Below are 27,331 nucleotides of genomic sequence, written 5' to 3'. Positions count from 1 at the left end.
CCTGAGTAAGCTTTGGGTTGGTCAGGCGTTATAATTCAGGATAAGGTCTCGCACTCTGTCCTTGAGTGCACGCCTCTCTGATTCTCTTTGTCGTTTAAGGTCTCCTGAGTCTTTCATCATGTTCTCCTGTAGGCAGGTCATACCAGCTGCCACAGTAGGTGAGTGGAGGAAACAGTACCCTAATTGTCATTCAGATATTGTTTCAGGTAAGAACGCATCTGTTCCTTAACAACAGGGGCTCTGTATCTTGCAACATTCATCTGGCAACGGGGCAACAGGGGCTTAAGTTCATTCGTGTCAAAGTCTACAATGAAAAGGTTGTGGGCAGAGGTGCTGTTAGGTAAACTGGGAAGAACACTAAGTGGAGAAGTAGTGCATTGCAAATGAAGTTATCTATCCAGGTCCTAGTACCATGAACACAGGTGGTACATGTGTAGTCCTGGTCAATGGGATGGATCAGGCACCAGGGGTCAGAGCTTGGCAGTAAGCAAAAAAATGGCTTTAAATGTAGGTTGGTTGCCTGCTTGGGGGTTAGAGTGTGTGTATGTGAGTGTGTGTAAGCATGTGTGTGTGAGTGAAAGTAAAGGTAAAAAGGTATGTGATGTATATTTTGCAACCCAGGACATTTTGGTGAATTGACATTCACGCTCCAATTGCCCCCCAAGTGCACTTTCGATTTCCCCAAGCAGTGTAGCAGTCTGGATTAAGAAGCTAAGAAGTCCATCTTGAAGTCAGTAAAGGTAGTATAGGGTAGACAATCAATCTCTCAGGTAGTATTTTTAGTACAGCGAAAATGAATCAGCCTCCACAATCACTCCAGGTAAAGAGAACATGGGCAGTAAGGGATCTGTGAACCAGAACCGCCAACCCAACCTTCTTGTGTGCAAGTGGGCTATCGGGGGAGCTGTTGACCCCTTTACACTATTATCAAAAAGTACAGTCCTCACCCAGCCTCTTTTAAGCTTCTTGTTTTCAACTGTTCTTAAGTGGGTCTCTTGGAGAAGTGCTATATCAAGTTTTTGGGATCTTAAATAGGTAAGTATCACTTTTTCGTTGCATGAAGTGAGTTAAACTGTTAACATTCAGGAAAATTGTGTGTATCGGTGTAGCAATAGGGGAGTGATGTAACAACATGATTGTGTGGTAGGCAGCTGTCTAAACAAATTAGGGCAGGTATGGCAGGACAGGTATGGAATGAGCTGGGGGAGCATGTGAGCTTCATGGTCATGTAAACAGCATGTCTTAGTATTATGTAATTGTGTGCATAAGCATTGGTAAAACCCTCAGAGCAGCCTGTGAGAAGGTCAGCAGCCATGGAGCAACTGGAGAAAGCAATCCCCCCACAGTAAAAAGTTCATTCGATAAAGAGAGCATGCAACCGAACTTCAGGCTGGTGGATATGGACAGGCAGGAGGACATACTGGTGTGGACACCAGGAGGTGGTTAGGCCACACAAAAGGACAAAATGAAAGATAGGAGTGAAAGTAGTAACTCAAGTTCAGCATGGAAATCTAGGATTGAGCACAAAGCGAGATTTGACCCTAGGGGGATGGGAGGATCCTGGTAGGGCAGGTCTTCCTTAGCCCATTTCTGAGTCACTTGAGACAGGTGATGGCATTCCTCCTGATCCTCGGTGAGTGAATGGGTCTGTAAGATTTGTGATGATGACGCCGCATGAGCGTGGCTAGTGTCCAAAGGAGAGGAGTCCAGCCTTTACGGCCATTGTTCAAGAAGTTCCGGGTCATCGTATTCCTTAGTACGGCCTTGAAGGTGATGAGCATGGTTGCTGGTTCCAGAGGTCCATAGCAAATCTCTCTCTGATGGCATCAGGGTCTCAGAGCCAGGGACTTCTTCCGTTTGATTTTGATGTTGTGCAAGAAGTCCGCCGATATAAAAAGTTTGTGTTCTTTGTACATGTATGGGCATATTTCTCCGCCACAGTGATGTCTTGGCAAACCTGTTGGTGGCAGAGGAAGCATGACAAAATGGGGCAAGGAGTGTTCCTGGTTGATGGGTGTGGAGGCCTGATTCTGGGGTCCCTCTGAAACTCCAGGGGTGGATCAAAGGATTGTTTCAAGAAGTCAGTAAAAAACAACAAAGGAAAGCCGAGTTGTCATCGCCCTCCACCTTCTCTGGCAGTCTCATGATGTGTACATTGTCCCTCCTACTCCTATCCTCTAGGTTGGTTAGCTTGAGCTTCATTTTCCATATTTCTTAGCACTAGTCTGATATGCCATCCACCCAAGTCTCCACCTCATGGAGTCTGGAGTCTGTATCATCCATCCACTTGTGAATACAATGTCTGCCCTCAGTGAGTGTACTTACACAGTTATGGTTGCATTCGCTGTATTGACTTTGGCTATGGATGGTTTAATGCTGGCAAGTTCCCTCAGTAACATGTCCACCACCCTGGTGGGGTGTCTTCCAACATGAGAGATAGCTTGGGTGTGGAGAGCTTGAAGTTTCTCACCGCCTCTGAAAAAAGTAACGTGCAGGAACCCTTAGTTTCGACATGTGAAGATAGTAGCGAGTCCACAGACCCAGGAGGCTGTCTCAGAGCTGGGCTGTCAACAGAATAGATGGTGAGTAATCGATATGTGGGAGGTGATGGTGCAAAGTCTTGACTGGCGGAGGGGAGGAGATGTCTCTCATCTCAGTGTTGTCTAGTAATGGGTAGGGTAGTATAAGAGATGTTTGTCCAATATTTTTATTTAAGAGGCAGTGTATATTGCAGCTTTGTAGAGAAAGAGAAGGGTAAAGGGTAATGTCAGGAGTTGTGGGACAATATGTGGCTTGCAGACTTCCCAAGGGCCAAAGCAATCACCGAAGTTCAGGAACATGGATGAGTAAGGAGTGTAGGCCTCCATTTACGACAGTGCCAAGGTTACCATAACCAATTCCTTCAGAAAAAAGCAGGTTCAGTAAGCAGCCAGTCAGGGTCAGGAAGCCGTGCCGGGGCCCCAGATGAATATCCGGTGTTTAGAAGGAGCAACTCTCCTCCGCCCACCAATCCAGGAGAGTAGGGGGCATTGGAACCAAGAATGGGGTAGTCAAAATTGCTAGGGTCTGAAGTGGTATGCACCATAAATCAACGTCTCAGCCTCATGTTGTGGAAGTAGCCTGCAACCTTAACAGTATGGTCACCCTCGGTATTCTGGGTGGTGGTAAAGCTGCTGCAATGAGTTGGGGGTCACCCACAGTCACCCCAGTTGCTGAAGAGCCTTGGTGCCCAGAAGTGGATCCCTGCAAGAACCTGGGTAGAATAGCACCTTACCAAGGTCATGAAGATGGGTCGCATCCTGGTGTAAACATCCAGTGGCTATTAGAAGGGGCATCTCTCCTCTGTCTGTTGATCTTTTAAATTGGAGGACTTCAGGTCCGTGTTCTTGGAGGGCACCAAGGCCCTAGCTTGCAAGTGTCATAAATCGAGGCCCCGGTCACACGGCATGGTGATTGGCCAAAACCTTCACAATATGGCCATTGTCATTGTATGGAGCAGCCTGTTGCTGAGAAAAACTGTTGTAGTGAATCGTGAACCTACGAGAGTCCGTTCAGTCAGGGCCGCAGGCTCACCATCCATTCTCCTGATACCGCTGGTATGCGGGATGGTTGCAGGAGCTGCATGGATGTGGATCAGGCCAACGGGCTGGGGAGCACTAAAGTGGTGCAACCCAGTCAGGACTTGGCTCTGCCCTACATACTAAGTGTTTCAATGACTAAGTCTTTTAACAACATGGCAGGAGCACTAGCTGCAAAACATATCAACACATCCTGTCATTTCATGCTTGTCCAGGACAATCCCCCAAAATCTGGGGTGGGGGGCTTGACTGAAAAATAAAAGAAAAAATATCCGTTACACCCTGGAAACTTTGTCCTATTGAATGAGAGGTGATTGAGCATTATTCTTGCCTTTGATTGCAATGGCATGGTGGTTGGGGATTGTGGAATGGATTGGTGGTAAAGGTTTGCAGCAGAGGCTAGTAGTAACGGTTGGCTTCAAGTTTTCTGTGTGAAGTTCTTCTTGGCTAAATGACATAACAAGAATGGCTTCTCAGGGGTTAGTTCCATGACAGAAGCATCACATCAAGACAACAATTGATGGCAAAATGCGCCCCAAATCTTTCCTATGGAGTAGTTTGAGCCATTTACAGGACTGCATAATGTGCAGAGCTGGGTTACCCCCGTTGCTGTTACACAAAATCCTCTTTCCTATATGAAAATTAAAGGTAGAGTTTGGTACAATGCTTAAGGCTCCTAAAGCAGCATTGCCCAAGTCATGTGTAGGAGGATGGCAGCAATGCCACATTTGAATGATAACCATTATCTTTGCAAATGATTCTCATATATATGAATTGTATTTGAATTTATGTGCTAGGGTTTATACTATTGGCCAACTGTGCCATAAAGTCACTAACTAGTATTTTACTATTCTTCTGAAATAGAATGTTGATGTCTCATCTGGTCTGCTTGACTTAAAATGCCACCCTTTATGTTGTAACATCACATAGTCAAATGTATGTGCCCATGGATGTTTGGGTGCCAAGACCTGTGCCCAAACCCCTGCTGCACACTGTAGGGAGTTGTGCACCAGGGCCTGCCCTCAACACCAAGCCACACACGAGCAAAGACTATTGTGCACCAGGGGATTTGGCTGCCCACGGGTGAGGGGGGTGCACAGAGCCTATGCACATTAAGGGGTTGGTATTACGTACGGTACTAACATATTACTTTATGTTGAAAAACCCTAGAAATTCACTGACAAAATCAAAGTTTTGTGTGATGTTATAGTTTGACAGCAGGCCATGCGTGGAGGAAGGTTATCTTCCCATTGTTGTTTGGACACAGGGCCAGGCGGGGTTGCAAGTTATAGTTGCTTTAGGGCATGAGTTATTACAGTTACATATAACTGGTGAATTTCAGTGGTTTTGTTAAATTTAAACAGTATATTTAACTGACATTTTCACCTAACTATAACGTTCTTCTTACCTTTTGTTTTTACAGTGAATTTTTAAGTTTGTTTTATTGCAAACTAAGATATTATTACCATACGTAACTACAGCATAACTTTAACCTATGTTTTTTCCAGTGAAATATATATGTCTATATATCTCTCTCTCTCTATATATATATATATATATATATATATATATATATATATATATATATATATTGTCCACTAGCAGTCGCAAGTAGGTAGTTATAGTCAGGACCATGTTCCTATAGAAAAAGCATTTTTTCACTTGCCTATATCTTTGGCGTAGTTTGACAGATCTTCACAAAATGTTCCAACAAAACTGTCATAGTGAGTCTTGTTGAGCATTGAAAGTTTCGGGGTGATTCGCAAAGCAGGGGGTAAAAAATACGATGTCCCATGTTAATTCCCATAGGAGCTTTGAAATCGACAGTAGCCCGAACCACTGGACAGAATTACACCAAATTTTCCGGGAAGGTAGATTTTGGTTTGCAGATCACTCTTTAAGTCATTTGGTGTAAATCCGTTCAGTAGTTGATGAGACATTTAAGGGAAAGCAAATAAGAATATCTGGGCAGAGACTAAGCACAGATCTCATCGTGAGATCTGATTGGCTGTCAGCACTTCAACCAGCAAGGGCTGGCAGCCATCTTGGGGCCAATATGCATGATAGCATCCCATTGAGAGGCATTGTAGTGAATGGCAGGTTTTGAGGGTCACGAAAAGGAGAAATAATTTGTTGATGGTGCCATACTAATTTTAGAAATTGTAATGTGTTCTAAGGTGATTTTACACTCTGAAAAAATCTTCTGCTGGGAGATCATCAATCATGTTTGAGAGAAAACAGTTTGCTCACTATTTTCCCATAAAGGTTATAGAAGGTGCTCCAGGAGCTAAAATGAGAGCATATTTTCTGTAAATTCACACTATGTTTCTCAGCCATATGAGAATGAAGTAAGACATTCTCATTAAAACATGCATTTCCAACAGGAACATCCTGTCAGTTGATTCCAGTTTGTTCTAATGCAGCCTCCCAGAGCGTTTTAAAGAACGACTAGAGCGCTAACAGTCTTACTTGTAACAAAAGTGTGGCACACCTGAAGCCATCTAGATTGGATCAAAAAGGTTAATTTTAAAACATTTAATTTAGAAAGGAACGAAATGAGGGGTTTCATCATGCCATTGAAATGATGTTTAGTTTTTTAGAAAGAAAAATTAGTACCCGTTTTACATGAGCTCTCAAATATATTCCTCTAATATTACATTAAATCATTCTGACATGTAAACTGAAACATGCACTTTCAACACAAGCAGCAGACTGCCAGTTAACTCCGTGGTGGTCAGCAGTTTACTACAGTGTTCTGATGAGCAACTAGAGTGCTAACATTCTTAATTAATGCCTAACATGTGGCACATCTGACCACCATCTTGATGGAATCTAGGTGAAAAACTGAAAGCATTTTCTACAGACGATACTGCAGTAAATGAGATTAGGGAGCTTCATAACAAAGAAGTCTCACAAGATAGCCACCAGCGAGAAAAGAGCCCAAATGTAACACAAATATCACCCAAATGTTGCCCAACATAGCCCAATGTCAGAAGTGTGCAAAGCACCCATACATATTGAGCTTCTTTATATAAGTGCATGAAAGGGTTAACATATGTTAACCATCCAGAAATTGAGTGACAAAATACAAATAAAATAAAGATATGTTTTATTTAGTGCCTTCTGCATTATCAGAGGGTGCAAAGTGGAAAATGCTGCCATTAATGGATGTTTTATGTGAGAGTAGTGTGCCATTCTTATTCTCAGTTTTGACATTTTCTAACAGTATTATATCTTTATGATAAGTCCCCCAAAAATATTAGATCAGCGAACTCTATTGTCAGGTATGTGAATTACATTTCATTTGGAGGAAAAAAATTATTGAAATGGTATATGTGTATGTGAGAATGTTATAAGAGAGTAAAAAAAATGTAGCGAAAATTGCAGAACTATATGAGGTAATATATGAGTGGTTTTGTGAATGGCTTTGTATGTTTAATAACAGATGAGTAAGACGTTTTATGAGTGTACATGAATGTGACAGTTTGTCTGATTTGCAGACAGGTGTGTGAGAAGTTGGCTCACAATCAGTTGCTTTGAATTAGCATGTTGTACATTTGCTGCTTACTACATGGTGTAATTGCTGGTAAAGCAAACTGTAGATTAAGAGTGAAACGTTTAGTTAGCAAGGCATTAGAAGATGTACAAATATTTACATGTGTATATATGATGTGCTGTTCTCAAAGAGGGTTTTTCTTTGAATTCTAGGTGTTGTAGTTCTGTTACACTGCTTTGTCAAACAGCTACAGACACACATATACATTCAGTCACATGCCCAGAAACTACTTGTGCATGCAGCAGATTCAAACATGGTTATAGTCACATCTATATTTCTTTCTTTTCCATAAAACAGGCACTGGGGTGTTTGTAGCCACCTACATAGATATTTAGAGAGTCATAGATATACTAAACACAAGGAGAGTGGAGGGGTGGCCACCAGTTCATCTAAGGGTCCCAAGAGGAGAAATGATACCCCAGTTGGTCTAACGTCAAACTCCCCCAAGGTAGCTCAGTCTGAGGCGCTCAGTGTTGTTAAGGACCCCGAGTCATGGGCAATAGTCCCCCCACCTAGTATTAACGTTCCTATAGCTGATAGGGAGGAACCCCGACAAAACATCAGATCTATGGCCACACTGGGTGAAAATACCCCCACAGTTCCCTATGAAATAAGCAGCCCTCCACACCTAAAGATACTGTCTTGGAACGTGGCCGGTCTGGGGAACAAGCTGGATTCCCCAGAATGGGCCTCCTTTGTGGAAGGTAATGATATCTATATGTTCCAAGAAACCTGGGCGAGAGAGGAGTACTCTCGCCCAGGTTTCGCAGCATTCTCAGTGGCAGCTAGGTGGGGGGGTCGTGGGCGGCCATCGGGAGGCCGTATCATCTGGGTGGCAACTGATCTGGGGTGCTCTGCTACACGAATCCTCACCCATTCAGAGGACATCCTCGGCGTGATACTGGAATGGTCAAATTCTTCCAGGTTCGCCCTGGTTAATGTCTATTTAAGGCCGGTTAATATCACCCAAGAATCGAGGACGATGGATGAACTCTCAGCCTTTCTCGATAGCATTTCCCCGGACATACCCTTCGTGGTGGGGGGAGATCTGAATTCACAATTCGAGCCTCTACCGGGCTTAGTGGATGGACCCTCTCGAGACGAGGACGCCGTTTGGTTGGTTCCTCCCACATATGCTATCCCACCTAGAGCTTGGACACCCCTTGCGGTCCAGGTCACTGCACTAACACTTAAGCACGGTTTGCGGGCCTGTAATGGCTGTGTAAACTCTGATATCCCTCCAAAGTGGACGTATAATAAACAGGGTAGGGAATCAAGAATAGATTATATCCTGGTCCAACTCTCCCAGTGGTTGCTAATCATTGACTTTAAGGTAATTACAAGGGAGGACAGCGACCACAATGCGCTCCAGTTACAATATAAGATTCCGGGTCTAGTGGGAAGAAGGGTCATGGTAGGTTCTGCGTCCACGGGGCTGGTCCTTACGTCTAATAGAAGGAGAATTAGATGGGAAAAGCTTTCCACTAATCAAGGGAAAGTCGCAGAATTATACTCCAGGGTAATCCCCACTTTGGAGGTAGTGAGTACTTTAATGGGAAATTCTATCGCCAAAGACAATTATGAGTTATTGCGTCTGGCGCACGATGACTTGATAAAGTCTCTGGCTGAAGTCCTCTTTTGTCCACTTAAGAAGGGGGTGGGGCCCACTAATCGCCAGACCTGGTATAATGTTGCTTGCCGTAAGGTGAAATCAGACCTTTTAATCGCCATTAAGGAAGGCAATAGCCGAGTTGAGATCAAGGCTAGGAGGAGGGAGTATAAGCGATTGATCTCTAACGCTAAGATTGAGTGGGATCAGGAGAAGTGGGAGGACCTTACTAAATCGTTACCCAATAGGGACTCCCGCAAATTCTGGAGAATTGTAAATACTGGCTCAGAAGGTCTTCCATCGGCTATAGAACCTAACATCTCAGCTGAAGCTTGGAAGGAGCATTTCTGGTCCCTTTATAGGGTGGAGGCTGGGGTCCCCGGTGAATTACCACCCACTGTAACACCATGTCATTCTGAAGACCATTTTACTGTGACTGAAATTAGAGCAGCAATTTCTGCCTTACCCCTTGGCAAGGCTCCGGGTTTGGATGGCCTCCCCGGGGATCTTTTTAAACAGGAACCAGATGTTTGGGCACCATATCTATTGTCTATGTTTAATGCTATTCTGGGTGGCATGGAGGTGCCTAGTACTTGGCTGGGCGCAGAGATTGTGCCGGTCTTTAAAAAGGGGTCACCTCTGCTCCCAGCCAACTACAGGCCCATTAGCCTTATAGATGTCTCCCAGAAGTTGTTTGGTAGGCTGATTCTTGATCGCCTCCAAACTTGGATTGATGACTTTTTCATCCTTGGCCCCTATCAGGCAGGTTTTAGGAAGGGGGTTTAGACTACGGACCAGGTGTTCCGCTTGAACCTTATTTACTGGAAGACCGCAATAATCGAGGGTGGCAGCTTGTACACGGTTTACGTGGACCTGCGTGCTGCCTTCGACTTAGTCCCAAGAGCAAGACTCTGGTCCGTCTTGGCGGACCTGGCCATACCGCATGATATCCTTTCCATTTTGATAAGACTGCACATGGGAAATTTTGCACGTGTGAGGTGCGGTAGGAATGGGGTACTTACGGATAGATTTCCGGTTGACAGGGGTGTAAGACAAGGCTGTGTCCTCGCTCCGACCCTGTTTTGCCTCTTTGTCAACGGGGTTATCGACCACCTGCTGAGGGTGGCTGACTACGATGCACCAAAACTCAATGGCAGCAGGGTGCCCGCTATTATGTTTGCGGATGACACCCTGCTGCTGTCTAAGTCCCCCATGGGAATTCAACGAATTTTAGATGGATTCTCGACCTTTTGTACTGAGCGGGGTCTAGAGATCAACGCAATGAAGACGAAATACATGATACTCAATCCCCCAAAGTCCACCCGGCCTAATCCCATCATAGGCACTCAGAAGTTGGAGAGAGTATGTACATTTGAGTATTTGGGGGTCAACATTAATCAAACAATGTCCTGGGACACCCATCGTAACAAGGCCAATTTGAGACTTGTTCAATTAACTGGAGGTATCTGTAGGTTGAGGAATACTTCGTCCTTTAAACCTTTGACCCCAGCCCTACAAATTTATAAAATGCAAGCGCGTGGGGCAGTAGTATACGGCGGGGAACTGTGGGGCCACACCTCTACACAGAACTTACTAGTCGCTGAAAACAATTTTATTAGGCAGCTGGCAGCCCTTCCAACAAGTACACCTCTTTTGCCGTTGAGGCTGGACCTGGGATTGAGACCAATTAGTGAAGAGCTGGCACTCAAACCGCTGACTTTCTGGCGTCGATTGTGGGCTAGGCCAAAACTTGCAACATATAGGTCTGAACTACAAGAGATTTTAACTCTGCCAAAAGCTGCTCTTATCCCATGGTTATCCTATGTGAAAAAGACATGTGAGAATCTGGGACGGCCGGAGCTTTGGCTAAACCCAGGGAGTGCGTGCTCTAGGATCCCTAGGAAACTCCTGGCAAAGGAATTTTATGAATTTAAATTATCAAAACTTATAGGGGCTACAAAGGAAGGGTCTCTTACTAACTTATTTGTTAAAATGAAAGATGTGTACCACCAAGAGAGTGTTCTTGACAATATCAGCCCGGTCTTCACCAGAAAATTGTTTCTTCAGTGGAGACATGGCTCACTCCCACTTGGGTCATTTACGAAGCAGTGGTCCAATCCCCCCTCATCAGAGCAATGCTCACTATGCACCCAAACCCGGGAGGATGACCTACATATGATCTTTTTCTGTAAAGCATACCGTAGACCCAGAAATTATTGGCTTGTTCCCCTTCTTAAGAACCTGGGTCTTAGGCATTATCTTCATGCATACAGAGTGTTAAAAACAGATCTTTCGCCCCCGGTTGTGTTTGCGGTAGCTACATTTTTAAGAGCAATGTGGCACATTCAAGCAAGACATATAAAGCAGGTTGAGGCTGGGGATAATAGAACTATTGAATAAATTGTATTTTGCACCATGTTGTTATTTATGCTCCTTCTCAAAATGTCATGTGCTTTTTATTCGAAAGTTAACTCTATTTTAAATGTTTTTATTGTTGTGATCTAAAACGGTCGAAATAAAGATTATAAAGAAAGAAAGATATACTAAAACATCACATACCAGCATATTTACTTAAATGTCTCATGGTACTGCTACATGGGTACTCCTACAATTTCTCAGATATGTTGTCAAGTACTGACACACCTTCTTATTCTTGTAGAGAAACACTCTTTCAAACATGGAAGATGCTTGGTAGTGCAGGTCCTGTGTGTGCACTTTCACTTGTAGAGCTTAATTTGCCATATCTTAAATCCAAGTTTCACTATGCACAAGTCACATGTGAGAGATGCTGTAGGTGTGCTACAATGCATCCTGATTTGTGCCTAAAGATGAGGGAAGTTCTTTTCAGTTCACTATGTTACTTGTGCACTTGCATGCCCCTATGCCAAGTACTACATAGAGTTTGCCATTCCTAAAGCAACTGAAATACATGTTGAGAAAAACATAAAGTCTCTGTTTCAGCTATTGAGACAGATACAGAAGCATGTATAGATTCAGTCACTCACCAGAAACTAATAATATATGCAGCAGACTCAAAGGTAGTTGCTGTCACACCTACATAGCTATGTATTGCCTAACACAGGCACTGAAGTATTTCTGCAGCCTCTTACATACACATTTAGACTAGGGCTAGGCGGAACTTGCGTAGTCGCGTTACGCAAAGCCCCGCGAAACAGTAAAAAATCTCCACGAGCACGCAGAGTTCCGCGAACACACGGAATTGCTTGTTCCGCACGTTCGCGATGCTTTTTTCCTGTTCGCAAATGCTGTTTGCGTGCTTGGGGGGAAACATCTCGCGAACACGCATTTTGAAAGCGCGAACAAGCAATAAATTCCACAAAGTCGCGGATTGCGGAATTTTGGGCAATTCTGCATTCTCCGTGGAACGCGAAATTACCCAAATTCCACAAATTCCACGAGCGGAATGGAATTTACCACCTAGGCCTGATTTAGACAGCCATAGAGGTGTTATAGCATGCAGTTACATACCACCACATTTACTTAAACATCTCATGGCACTGACAGAGATGTACTTCTACACTCGCTCAGATATGTAGTCAAGTACTGACACAATCTTCGCAGCCATGCAGAGAAACAGTATTTAAAAAGGGTGATTGCTACTACTGCAGACCCTGTCTGTGCACTGTCACTACACGCTTCGCTGGGCATGTTATAGGTGTTTATGAAGTGTCAAACCCATGTTTTAGTGCACATAACACCCTTTTAAAATTTGCTGTACACATGCCATAAAGGATGTTCTTTTGAGTTGAATCAGTTAATTGAGCACTTGTAGACCCCTATGCAAAGTACTACATAGAGTATGTATCCTTAAAGCAACTGGCATGCATGTTCACATTAGCATAGACCATCTCTGCGACCTAATCAGACAGCTACAGAAGCACCTATAGATTCAGTCCCCTACTAGAAACTACTTATGCCTGCAGCAGAATCAAAGTTAGTTGCAGTCAAATGTTAATAGCTCTCTGTTCTCTTACAGAGGCACTGAAATATTTGTGTAGCCACTTACATACACATTTAGACAGCCATAGAGCTACTAAAACACACAGTCACATACCGGTACATTTACTTAAACATCTTATGGCACTCATACAGGTGTACTGCTACACTCACGTATGTAGTACTGACACAACCGTCTGAACCATGCAGAGAAATAGTTTATGAATCATTGGTGATGGCTACTGGTGCAAACCCTGTCTGTGTATTCTTACTCCAAGCTTTACTTGGCATGTTATATGGCTTTTTACAGTATTAAACCCACGTTTTAGTGCGCATCATACACTTCAAATATATACTATAGGTATGCAATAAAGGATGCTGTTTTGTGCTTAAGTGTTTGAAACATGTCCTTTCGAGTTTAAATAAGGTATGTATGCACTTGCAGGCCTCCATGCCAAGTAGTACATAGAGTATGCCTTCCCTAAGACAATTCACACACATGTTCACAAAAGCATAGAGACAGTCTTTCAGTTACAGAGACAGCTACAGAAGCACTTTTACATTCAGCCACTCACCAGAAATTATTTATGTAACAGCATCAAAGGAAGTTGCAGTGACACCTACATAGCTTTCTTTTGCCGAACACAGGCACTGATGTATTTGTGCAGCTACTTACATGTACATTTAGACAGCCATAAGAGGTATTATAAAAGGCAGTTACATACCAGCACATTTACTTAAACATCTCATGGCACTGATAAAGGTGTACTCTTACACTCTCTGAGCTATGTAAGCTAATACTTGTCAACCATGTACAGAAATAGTCCTTCAAACATGGGTGATGGTTACTAGTGCAGATCCTGTCTGTGCTGCCTCACTGCAAGCTTCACTTGGCATGACATAAGTCTTTCTCAAGTGTCAAATCCACTCAAAACCTCATGCACCCAATCACTGGCCCACTCAGACACTGATGCACTCACTTAGACATTTACTCAAACAGTCAGAGATTCACTCAGACAGTGATACACCCACTCACACACCTAGTGAGATACATATGCAGTTAGTTGCAGACCCACTCAGGCACACACACACCCAGTCAGACACACATTGAGCCACTCATGCACAAAGTCACACACTCACTGGGGCAGTCTTGCACTCACTCACACACTCATTTTCATTTGTTACAGATAGAAAACAGAATTTAAAAAACCTTAGAAATTCAATGAAAAAAACAAAGGTTACAGGGAAGATATATTTATGCTCCAATTTTACTCATACAAAACCAGTGAAATTCAGCAGTTATGGTTACCTGAGCTAACTATAACTTAGATCCCGCAATGCACTGCTTATGACCTTACATGTTACATCACTCATAGCATGGTCGGTGACATCACTGATGGGAAATCAATGTTTTTTAGAACTCCCCATACTCAAGCATAGATACACATATATTTGTATGTTAGGCCAAAAAACACAATACTGTTATAGTTAGGATGGTGTTTTCATAGGAAATGCCTTTTAGGTTTGCTAATAACTTTGATTCAGTTTGTCAAATTCTGACAAAACTTTCCAAAAAAGTACTGTTTTTGTGCTGAGCTCCTTCCTGGAAAATTTCAGGGTGATCCATAAAGGAGGGGCTAAGAAAAAGGGAGGTCTCAAAACTCAAAATATCTATGTATTTTTTTAGGAATGGGATACGGCAAAAACTGGTGAACAGGTTTGCACCAAATGTGGCAGCAAGCTAGCTCTTGGTCCAGAAAGTGGTCTTTTTGTAATTAGGTGCAAATCCATTCTGTATTTTTTTTCCCTTGGGCCATCTTGCTTCAGTGGGAATGAGGTTCTCGCAGGAGCAAGCGTTCTGATTGGCTGCAACATGAACAAAAATGCTGAGGTAGCCATTACAGGACTCCAGGACTTAGAACCCTGTCCTGAAAATATACATAAATAGTATAAGGGGGTAGGGTAGGACATTCCCTGCCCACCTAACTGTTGTGGCATGGTCCCAGAGGGACAGCTCTCGGGGCCAAAATTTTAAAAAGTGTATTTTTTGCTGTGGTCCCATGTACTTCTGCAGGATAGCTGCAAAAAAACAAAAATCGCAGCTTTATTTTTTTAATTTTAAAATGACACGCAGATGGGCCAGGTCCTGGGGTTCAATAATATCAGTATAGGGGGAGGGTGACGTGCATGAGGACCACCTCTCCAAGCCTATTTTAGCTTGGGTTAATGAAAGGGGAGAGGTTTGTAACCCCTCTCCCGGAGCCTTGTAAGGCCATGGGGAACCCATTATCAGCGGCCAAAAATTAAAATGAGGGGAGGAGTGCATGTCTCCCCTCCCTGATCCTCTTTGAGGACCAAGGGACCCCATCCCCTTGGGACATTTTCTTTTTTGAGTAGGGAGCACATGGTCCTACTTCCTGAGCCTTTATAGGCCTTGGGTACAAACTGGAATGGCATGGTGAGCAAAAACACAATGGATTTAGGCCCAGATCTCTGTACTGGGGTGAATGTATGACATTGTTCTGCATTCTGTCCATCAACTGTTGTTTTTGCATTTGTCACCCCGAGTGGGACGGGTATGCCCAGACGTGGGTCCCGTGCTCTCCATGCCACTGGAATCATGCTATTCTGGCTGAAGAGGGGGAAACCCCGAAACCGGTCCTAGGATGCTTGTTTCCAGTCCAGGGAGGACCTGGCTTGGCAGTTCAGGCTGGACTGTACCCATGAGGCACAGGATCAAGACTAATTTGCATATGGCTGGGTTCAAACTGGAACGGCATGGTGAGCAAAAAAATGATGGATTTAGGCCCAGATCTCTGTACTGGGGTGGATGTATGACATTGTTCTGCATTCTGTCCATCAACTGGTGTTTTTACTTGGGGACAAAATCTTCAGGGCTAGTTTATTTTTAATGGGAAGGGGGGCACGCAGCTACCCATCAATCCTGTATGTGTCCTGGAGATCCTATCCCCGGAACATTTCTGTTAAGGTGAAAGGATTGCATGGTCCACCTCCCTAAGCCTAGAAAGGCCTTGGGTCCTCAATCACCAGGGCTAGCTCAATTCTTGTGTTCCTGGGAGCTCACCACAGGACACTGTTTCCTTGTCTGTGAGAGTGCATGCATAGAACGCTTGTGTGCTCTGACCCGGTGAGAGACTCACAAATACTCCAGCTGGATGGGAACAGGCATTTTTTTACCTGCCCATGATCTTACGGACAGAGAAACAGAGATGGCTCCCACCTGGCAGAAACATGTAGATATACCTTCTCCCAGTGGGTGGGAATCTATGCTGGCTCCTTCTGCACTCAAAATGGGTACATGCAGGGAGCTTGCGAAGTTGCAGGGTCCCCCAGGCCAGTATTAGATCCGAAAGGAGGGGGCGGCACCTGGTCCCACCCATTAAAAAGAAGAATTTGCTCCTAGGTGTCGGGGGTCCCCAGGCCTGTAAAGACTCAGGGAGAGGGCTCCATACCCCATTACAAAAAATACCTCTCCATGGGATGTTGTGTTCGGGGCCCATTAAGGTAGAGGGGGGACTATGCGCTCTCTCCTCTTTAAAATAAGAATATGGTCATGGGGCCTTCAAAGGCTGGGGTAGTTCGGCCGCACGTCCCCTCCCCAATAAAACATTTTTTTTTAAAATAATTGCCGGCTCCCACCGGCACTCAAGATGGGTGATGGCAGGAGATTTGGCACAAAATAAAAACTTGGGTGTCCCACCAAGCATTTTTTTAATATTGTGGTATACTCTAGAAAGTACATTGGCCTTACGGACGGTAATCAAATATTACTTTATATTTTTTTACAAAAACTAGAAATTCACTGAAAAAGCCAAAGGTTCAAGTGATGTTATAGTTAGGTGAACATTTCAGTGACACGGTAACATTTTAAACAAAACAATGACATTCACCACTTATTCGCCTCACCATGCACTGCCTATGACTTCAACGTATTGCAACACTCATGATGTGTTCAGTGACATCATTGGTACCTTTGCTGATGACTACATAACTGATATCATTCATGACACACCTGTGCATGGTGGGGGCAAAAGTTAGGGCATGACTTATAGTTACTTGAGATAACTATAATTGTTTTTTTGAGTTTAAAATGTTACATTTTCACTGAAATTTTCACCTAACTACAAAGTTACTTTAACCTTTGTGTTTTTCAGTGAATTACATGTATATGTATGTACATATGTTCACTGAAAAAAAACACAAATGTTAGAGTAAAGTTATAGTTAGGTGAATAAGTCAGTGACATTAACATTTTGAGCTAAAAACACATAAATTCACCAGTTATAGTTAGCAGAGCTAACTATAACTTGGGCCCCGCATTCATTGCTTGTGACCTTACATATGACATCATACATGACATGTTCTATGCCATCATTTATTTATTTACATTTCAACCCAGGGGATAGGGTCCTTGGGACCTAATTAGGCTAATGGAGGGGGGGGTCGCACGCACCCCTCCCCAAAATAATTGTATTAGGCCCCAGGGGATGGGGTCCCCGTGACCAAATATGGCTCAGAAGGGGAGCCATGCACCTCCGCAACTTGATTAAAGAAATGCAGCCACGGGCTGTCATTTGCTTTTGTTTATTTTGCAATCCTGATGAAGTTCCGCAGGATCAATGCAAAAAATGCCTTTTTTTTCAATTTTGGCCCCCGGGATAGTTTCTTTGGGTCCCCCCCATAGCGTCTAGGGGGATAGGGTATCCCTACCCTGCCCCCTAATATTTTTTATTTTTAAGATTAGGACATGGGACTTAGTCCTGAGTCCTGTGATGGTGGCCAGTGAAATGTTCCTCATGTTATTGCCATCTAATCCAAGTGCTCGCTCCTGCAAATTGGCCCAAGTGGAAAAAACTCCCTGGGCCAATCAGAATGCTCTATTATTAAACTGGCACTCCTGCATGCGCCTCTCAGACCTTATGGTCCTCCAGATATACAAATATTTTTTAAACCTTTACTTTTCTTAAACTACTGAACGGATTTACACCAAATCACTAAAAGCCCAATCTGCAGACCAAAATCTAGCTTTCTGATAAACTGTGATGTGATTCCATTCCGCAGTTTTTTCTCTAGCGCTTCTTATAAAGGTTATTGAAAATGCATGTGGATTGTGCATTTTGGGATCTCACTTTTTTCTTGCCCCCGCTTCACAGATTACCTCAAACCTTTCCATTCACTAACTAGGCAAACAAGCGCACTTTTTTGGAAAGTTAATGGAGATTTGTCAAATGGTGCCATAGACTAGCAATACAAAAAATGCATTCACTGACCCAACTATAACTACTCAGTGGTGACCCCCATTATAACCTAGCTTTATGACTTGTGATCTTTCTGTGTACAAAACAAGAATATTCTAATTCAAACTAGTGTCTATTTTTAGCCTCAACTTGAAGGGAACAGCTTCAACAATATCTTCCTTCCATAGATAGAATGTTTTTTAAAGAAAACAAATACCTGTTTTTGGGAAAGTCTATATATTTTTAAAGGAGCCATTCAGTGAATGATGTCACAATGTCTCAAAACCCCAGTAGCTGTCACCAAAGAACATAATTGTCTATAATTTTATTTTTGGTGATTGTTAGTGATGACGGACTGGGTAAGGAGAACATTTAGAATTATAGAATTGTAACAATGAATAATGGTGGCGTTTTTCACTTAAGGGTTCTGAGTGACGTCAAACTGCCAACAAGAAAAAAACTTGATTGTGTATGAAATCACCAAGTACATCCAGGTGAAAAGCATCCCCATTGTTCATGTTTTACCTATCTATAATGATATGTCATGTATGGAGCCAAAGATCATCTGACCATGCTTTCAACTGCTTCACATTGGCATAAGAGTAATGAAGAAGCTATACATGATATGTCTCCCCTTCCAAAGATAAAAAAACTTAGCCTCCTACCACCCACCCTAACACCCCCTGAGCTTTCTATCTCCCTCACCTCCCGAACTGTGCTCTCTGCTGTCCTTCAGAGCAGGGAACCAGCACTGCACTGACAGGCTAACAGAGAGCCAGAAATCAAGAAGTAAGAATATGAAACAACTTTTGTTTGCTATTATTGCTACATCATAGCAGTGAATTAGCAGATTTAAAATCTGGTATTCATGATAATGGTGCTCTTTGAGAGCCATACATACAATGTGGAAGGCAAATGTAGGTACATAATCAAGTATTCCCTTTCCCTGTTTGAAAGACACATTTGACAAGCGAATTACCATAAAAACAAGTAATGTAAAAATACATAATGGATAATAAGTGTAATATTATCCTGTACTGGCATATTGGAATTCTTGTCGTATTTAAAAATCTCTTGGCCTTTATTCAAATTATTTATGATGTCATAAGAAACCCTCAATGGCAATATTAGACCATAAGGCATGGCTATCTTTTAGTTGTTTTTGTTCTGTCTATCTCATAAATTCCACAAACATAAAAGGAGGAGGGAGCACATTGACTGGCATACCAACACATAATTAGCACAGTCTTTAGTATTCACTGTATTTGGAACAGCTAGCGCTGTGTATCTCTAGACACATGTTTCAGGATATTTGTCCTGCTTCAGACTTCTTCAATAGAGAGTACAATTTGGATTGCTGGCAATACTGCTCACAGGCTTCTCAGGTTTCTGTTCAACTTCCAGAGCACAGGTGCATCCCAGAGCTTATTGTCTAACAACTCAAAAAATAATTCAATCGCAAAAGGGGGAGGGAGGAAGAGAGAGAGAGACAGAGAGATTCCCACTTGTTCTCAGCAAGGAAATGAACCAGCACTCTAAAGTTGAAGTTAATGATGTTCTTTAATCAATATACAATGGCTCTCTCAATATTTATATTTGCTTTCCAGATTTTTTGCTATTTAGGTTTTGTGGTCTTGTGTATGCTTCATATATATTTGGACTCCTAGATAATCTAAATTAAATACATTTTTATAAATTATTTTTTAGGAATATTTGTTTTATTTGCAATATTAGATAACATTTTATCTTAAGATTAAATTGAAATTTAAACTGTAATATACAATGCCAGCATATGGGACGGTGGGTATTTCACTACTTGTGTGAAATCCCATTATAAGACAATGTTATTTTTCACACACAATGAAACAAAACGTTTAATATGCACTTAACTTTCTCTTTCCTGCTTTGAAAAAAATACTACTTCAGAAAACTTCAAAGAACTATGTAATCTTCTTCTATACCGCATTGCAATTGGGGATGAATACATTCAAAAGCAGGAAAAAAACAGAAACAAACTCTGAAAACATGTGCTTCTGAAGGTAGGGATTTAAACCACAAACCTGTGTGCAGCTATGGTCTTGTGGATAAGCATCTGCTTTGGAATCAGGAGATATGATTTCAAATACTTCCATTGCCAAATTTAACACTGCTCATTTCTCTATGAAGAAAATGGCAAATTTTATAGAACCATAATTATTAGATAATATTTGTGTTACATTTCTGTATACCATTTATCTTTTGGAAAAGGACAAACATTTCTGGAGAGGGGAGAGGCCACCCATTTTCTCTTACTCTCTCCTCCATGTAATTTCTACAATATGGAAAAAATTTGAAGTAAATAGGGTATCAACAACAATTGTGTACATACAAATATAGTAAAGAAATGCTATGCATACAAATATATACTCTAAATGGAAATGGTTCTCAAAGCAGGATGCCAAACCGCAATCTGGAAAATCAATCTTGCCTATTGGTCAAACAGTGGCCTTAAAATACAGATCTTTTCTTGGAATTACTACTTCTATTTTTTTCAAACATTGTGCTTGTTTTTTTCTTTTTAGGACATTGCAGTCACAATTAAAACACTTTTGTATTGATAATGTCTGGTGAAATGTTTTACAGATACAACGATTACTGTTACTATTACTATTATGACTCCACCATCATAGTATTATTATTATTATTATTATTATTAGTACCAGTAGTAGTAATGTATTTAGTAGTGGTAGGGACAACATTGTATTATTGTTACTATTTCTAAGTTAGATTATCATTATTATCGTGATGTTATAATGTGTCAGAGAGGGGCATGATACAGTCTCCTCACACGCCAGTTCTGTATTATTTGGCAGTAAATAATCACTTGTAAATTGTTTCACTTCATGAAACTATAGTGATGTTAATGTAATGGTTTAAATGTATCTGATAAATTAATAATTTTAAAGACATTCTGGTCACATGGGAAAATAATGTTATTGGTATTTTAACATGTTAATCTGACAATTCTTAAATTGGTTAATAAAACAAATAAATCTCATACAAAATTCACAAACATTCGTCACTACTGAGTAAACAATCAAAATCACAACTTCTTGTTTAGACTCATGTCTAAAGTATATTTTACAGAGTTACGAATAATCATAATTAGAAAGTGAACTCATTCCTTTGTAGAAGTAACTAGATGCCAGGAGCTGGGAAACAAATAGTCATTTATACCAGTTTGCAAAGCCTGCCAGTGAAGTCTACCTAATAAAATGTATCAACTCTAAAATAATGTTTTTCACTATTATGAAAAACAGAGCATTTTTTTCACTACTGTTGCAGTGTTTACAGCTTAGAAAATAGAACACAAACGTTTGTCTCAACTTTTCAAATGTCAAAGATTGTGACAAAAAAGTAAAAGATCAGTTTTCATCAGGCTCTTCATGGACATTGTAAGAAAATGGATTAATATTTAGGGTGGATGACTACCTACCTCAAGAAATATTCACAACCCTTGTCAGTGTCAACCCTCAAAGTCAGTAAACTAACCTAAGCTGAGCCCCCTGGTAGCTATGGCAGAGAGCAGACCGACTTAACTTAGGGCAATGTGTAAAGTATTTATGCAGTACAAAAACAGTAATAAAGTTGAAATGCAACACATAAAAATTACAACTGAATTCGGAAAATAGTGTAACCTTATTTGAAAAAATTGCACCAAAATGACATAAAATCCAATAAGGAGAACCTGAGATGCAACTTCATCGCTGACTTCATTTCCCCCCTCCGCATAGACTTAACTAAATTTTCCTGAGCTACCACAACTTCCATCCTGATTACCACAATGACATCTACACTACCAACTACCTCACCAGCATGAACAACATCGGACTCACCCAACTTGTCCACGACCCCACGCTCACCGTAGCCCACAGGCTCAACCCCATCTTCACCTCCAGTGACTAAATCAGGCACGCCACAGAACTCGCCTGGACTGACCGTTGCATTGTCCACTTCAACATCACCAGCTCACGGACCTCCACTCCCAGTCTGCCCAACTCCTCCCACCACCTCTGTAGCAAAGTCTTAAAGGACACATGGATCAACACCTTCAACACTACCTACTTGATCTCCTCCAACAACCTAGACCAGAACGGCAGAAACTTTAACAATTGGATCACCAACTGCGCTGACAGCATTGCTTTAATGGGCAAAAACACCCACAAAAGGTCCACCCAGCAGGCTAGCTGGTACACTGAAGACCTCATTACCGCTAAACGACACAGTAAACAACAGAAAAGAAGAAGGCACATCACCAAAGTCAGAGCCTTCAAAACTGCCTTCAAGACAGCCCGAACCTCAACCAGTTCACAGAATAGAAGAAAAAAGGCCTTAGCCTCATGCATCGAATCAAGCTCCAGTAACAGCGAAGAACTCTTCAACCTCATCAGAGAATTCTCCAGGCCCTCAACTGCAACAAACAACATTACCCCTCACAGGAACTCTGCGACAACCATGCAAACTTCTTCAGGACAAGATTGCCCACATCTACAGAAACTTCAAACCCAGCCTAATGCTATGGACTTCTTCAAGCAAAGCACCAACCCCGCTACCAACACAGACATCGGACTAACCAAATGGAGCCAGCTCGCCCCACTTGACACCACTTTGTTCATGAACTCTGTCCACTCATGGGCCCAAACAGGCCATGCTCTGACCACATCTCCAACCTAGGAGAAGCCAGAATCAGTCACGTACTCTCTACCTTGATCAACACCTCAATTATCAGGGCCACCTTCCACGAAGACTGGAAAAATGCAGACGTCAATACTGTACTACACAAACCATTGGCAGACGCCAGCGATCTAAACAACCAAAGAGCGATTTCCCTGCTCCAGTACCTGGCCAAAGTCTTAGAAAAAACCATCAACCAACAACTCTCCTCAGAGTGGCAACAGAACTTCCTACTCAATCCAATCCATAGTCTGCAGCAACCACAACACTGAAACAGCCATCATTGCGGCTACAGATTGCATCCGAGCCCTACTTGACAGAGGAGAGGCCTCGGCTCTGATCCTCCTAGACCTCTCAGCGTCCTTCAATCCTGTCTCGCACCCGCACTCATCACAAGGCTACACAACATAGGCATCCAAGGAGCCACTCTCAGATGGATCGCCTCTTTTCTCACCAGAAGAATGCAAACAGTCCGCCTTCGCTCTTTTACCTCTGAACCCAAGGAAATCATCTGTGGAGTACCCCAAGGATCCTCGTTCAGCTCCACCCTCTTCAACACTTATATGACATCACTGGCTAGCATCGCCAATACCCAAAGACTCAACATCATGTCCTACGCTGACGACACCCACCTCATCCGCTTCCTCTTCGAAGACACCAGCAACACCAAGACCAACTTCCACAACTGCATGACAGATCTCGCAAACTGAATAAAGTAAACTTTTTGAAGCTCAACACGGACAGGACAGAGATGCTGAAGCTCTCGATGGGCTGCATTCTGGCGGTCCTCAGAACTCGGACCCACTCCTACCCCCTCTGACTAGGCTAGGAAACAAGGCATCATTTTGGACAACAAGCTAACCATGATGACTCATGGTCATCTCCGCCTCCTCCTCCTGCTTCTTCATCCTCCGCATGCTTTGTAAGATATTCAAATGGCTACCCCAAAGCTCAAGACATACCATCAGCCAGGCCCTCATCTCCAGCCAACTGGACTATGGCAATGCTCTCTAGGCAGGGATCGCAGCTCACCTCCAATGATTACAGACCATACAGAATGCTGCAGCCAGACTCGTCCTGGATCTCCCTAGATGAAACCACAACACACCCAACCTAAGGGAACTCCACTGGCTCCCGGTACAGAAAAGCTGTCAGTTCAAGCTACTGACCCATGCAAACAAGGCACTACACAGCTGCAGACCTGCTTATTTGAACCACCGCTTGAACTTCCATCAGCCCACAAGACCCCTCCACTCAGTTTACCTTTGCCCCTTCCTCACCCCCGCATCCAACGTAGCAGAATCGGAGGTCACTCCTTCTCCTACCTAGCAGCAAAGACATGGAACAAGCTACCTTTTCATCTATGGACCTCTCCATCTCTTCCAGAGTTTCTAAAGTCCCTGAAGACCTGGCAATTCAGCCAGTCAATTGGATCCTGCCAGCACCTGGATACCCAAATGGGTGACAAGAAGCTCTCTGAAAATCTACTGACTGATTGATTGAGATATTATTTTTTTAATTTTTGAATAAGAATAGTGCCAAGAAGCCTAGGGTTCCAATAATGGTCAATGATTGCAGTAGGCCGGGACCCAGGTACAATTTGATGCTGATCGCAATGTATACGGAAACCAGGCTCCACCCTGTCAGACGTTTTACATTCAGACTTAGTCCTTGAAATAGAAGTCAGAAATTCTCAGTTGGGCAAGGCAGCTGACTGGCCAAAGAGAGTTCCACAAGGTCAGATAGCCACTGGGCAAGGTCCTGGTGAAGCCATTGACTTTTGGCAGGAATTATCCAACTGGGAGAAATTTGAATTTTGTACTCAAGGAAGGTCCCTTGCTGATTGAATATTTTCGATGCCTTTGCCTGGTGAACATTTCTACTTTTAGACTTAGTCACTTTTTTGGAGATTGGATTCTTCCAGCAGGACAAGGCTGCAGGGAAGAGGGCTCCACAAGGCTGGCTACCTTCTTCATGCTGTTCTGGGAAATCAAAAAAGCTCCTAGCAGAAACAACCTGACTCTTTAGCCCAGCGGCAATGCACCTTTGTCTAATCGTCTTCACAGGTTGCTCTCATTCCTCTGGAGGTCTTTGATTTCCAAGGTTTCAGGATATGTTAGGAGCCAAGGGGTCTACGACCTTCGGGACAGCACATGGGGGTCATGACTCACTCCAGCAGAGGCCAGCAGCAGGGTCAAGGGCAGGTCCAGTTGAAACTGGTCAGCTGGGCACTTACAGAAAAAGGCCTCTTGGGGCTGTAACTTGAAGAGGAGGTCAGCCTTATAACTCTTGGAGTCACATTTTTTTTCCTGTGGACAAAATGGACAACAGGTCCCATTTCCTAGACTCTTCTCTGGTCACAGACAGCAGGTCCAGTCCACTTTTGTTTTCCCACATGTCCAGAAAGTTTTCTGAGGAGGGTAATTCAAGTGCCATATTTATGCCTGACACCAGCCTGAGGGTGGGGGGCACTGCTAGGTCCTCCCTAACCAAGGGGGTAAAAGTTCTAAGGGGCAACCATACCCACTGTTTCCATCAATTGTTCTTTTCGCATTTGTCACCCCGAGTGGGATAGGTTTGCCCAAGCATGGGTCCCATGCTCTCCACACCACTGGAGTCAAGCTAACCTGGCTGATGAGGGGTGATACCTCAAAAACGGTCCCAGGAGGCTTGTTTCGGTCCAGGGAGGACATGGCCTGGCATTACGGGCTTGACTGTTCCCATGGCATGGGGTGCAAAAATACAATGGATTTAGGCACAGATCTCTGTACTGGGGTGAATTTTGGCATTGTTCAGCATTCTGTCGAGCAATTGTTCTTTTTGCATGGGGAACAAAGGAGGGCACTACCCAAGTGTCAGGTAACATTGGTCTGTGACAGGGTAGATTATTTCAAGTTAATCAAGTTCCTGGACATAGCCCATATGGACATCCTGCCAGAGTAACAGACACACGTTCCCATGCCTAATGCCTCTGTCCTGATCCAGGAACGTTTTTCACACCTTATCAAGGGAACTATTCTGCTGCCAGGTCACAGTTGTAGTGAATGCAAATGGGCTTCCAGAGGTTTTAGGCAGAGAAAGGTAACATTAAAAAAGTACGGTTTCAAAAATATGCCTAAAACATCCGACTTTACCAGTGAATTGGATTTTGATAAATCATTCAAAAAGCCCAGGAATTAATTTTGTAGATGTTTCCTAGATAGCATTATTAAATGTAATATTGTATCCACATTTTTTCTATGGAACAACCAACTCTGTTACACCAAAACTAGCTTTTGGGGCCCTTTCACTGCCTTATGGGCACCATAGTCTACATCGGGGTGACTTATAATTACGCAAAAGAAAGGTTTAGGCCTGTCAAAAGGGTTTACTTTGAAAGGTTGAATTTGCAGTTTAAAACTGCACTGTCAGGCTTCAAATTGTAGGCCTGCAGTCATGTTTACACTTTCACAGTAGTGGATGGCACAGTGGGTGCTGAAGTCCACATGTGACATTTAACATAAATGTCCTGGGTTCACATTTGTGCCATCGGGATTCATAGGGAAGTTAAATATGTATTTAAAGGTATCCCAAATGTATCATGTTGAAAGGAGAAGCGCTTTATCACTGGTTAGCAGGGATAAAATGTATAGAATTCTACAACTATTAAACAGTAGATGCATCATATGTTTTGTAGTGATTTCAAAATCTCCCTTCATTTGTGCTGGGCCATTGTGAACGGAAGCACAATACAGTTTTCTGTGCAAAAATGTAATGGATTGCCTCTTTTATTGAACAGGTATAAAACTACTGCCAAATACATATTTGCAAAAAATAATAATAAATAAATATACATTTTTGTAAAGTTCATGAGAGTATTATTATCATGGTGGTGTTTTTTATGCAATACTTAGATTGTAATTGCTGAAACTGAACTGAATAAGCGCGACATTTGTGTCATTATTTTTGTCCACATGGTATTGGCAAACTATATGAGCTTCTCAAAAGGAACATGTTATACCAAGTTATCAAATAGCCCCTTTTTCTTTGATGTCTTTTAAGTGTCAATTTGAGAGCATTTTCTATTTAACTAGTCACATCAGGACATACGAAAAAAAAGACGAAGAATTCCTTTAACCCACAAACAGTGGTACATATGTAAGTCTTCAGTGGTTAGCATATTTTAAGGCCTGCTGTCTATATTTAATGCTCTTTTGAGCATGCCAGAGCGGTGAAGGTTTGATAAGAGTGTGAAGCCTTTTGAAGATGTGAAGGTGACCAGGAGAGTATTTTGCAATTAGAAGTTATAGCTTAGCTTGCTGGTTCTTTTCTGAATGGAACTCCTTCAAGAGATAGGGCAAGGGTTTCGGTTGGCACTGCCATGGTTGTCAGTGTCTGCAGGAAAAGTTGAGGATGATGAGCATATTGTGATATACCCCTCTTCCTGCACAGCCTTGGAAAACTTTGGACTTGGGTCACTGCTGTTTGAACCCCTCTTAGTCATGCAAGAAAAGGGCTCCCATTCTGTAGCCCTCCAAGAACCTGAATGATGTCACATTTCACAAGCACATGATTCTATCCGCTCCTTGGAATGCTGGGCTTGGTGAATGTGTCCAGGTGAAGCAGGAAAGCTGGGCACTGATTTCAGATTTTATCCCACCCACTAAGAGCAATGCTGAAC

At 42.7% G+C, this 27,331-nt stretch overlaps 1 protein-coding gene across 2 annotated transcripts in view; it reads left to right on the top strand.

Annotated features, from left to right (window-relative positions):
* LOC146857653 (synaptotagmin-9-like) overlaps positions 1 to 27,331 on the top strand; it is an 827,160-nt gene that overhangs the window by 786,678 nt on the left and 13,151 nt on the right. The window contains exon 7 of one of the 2 annotated variants that reach the window (XM_085648228.1): positions 19,885 to 19,997. The exons of the other annotated variant lie outside the window; for it this stretch is intronic. Within the exon in view, the coding sequence (XP_085504354.1) occupies positions 19,885 to 19,995 (111 nt within the window). The 3' untranslated portion in view covers positions 19,996 to 19,997. The remainder of the gene's footprint in view (positions 1 to 19,884; positions 19,998 to 27,331) is intronic. 2 annotated transcript variants of the gene reach the window in all.

Source organism: Triturus cristatus, chromosome 3_2 (assembly GCF_964204655.1).
Source record: "Triturus cristatus chromosome 3_2, aTriCri1.1, whole genome shotgun sequence".
NCBI classification, from domain to species: domain Eukaryota; kingdom Metazoa; phylum Chordata; class Amphibia; order Caudata; family Salamandridae; genus Triturus; species Triturus cristatus.
Note: the sequence above shows the minus strand (reverse complement) of the source record. Positions and strands in the feature narration are given on the sequence as shown.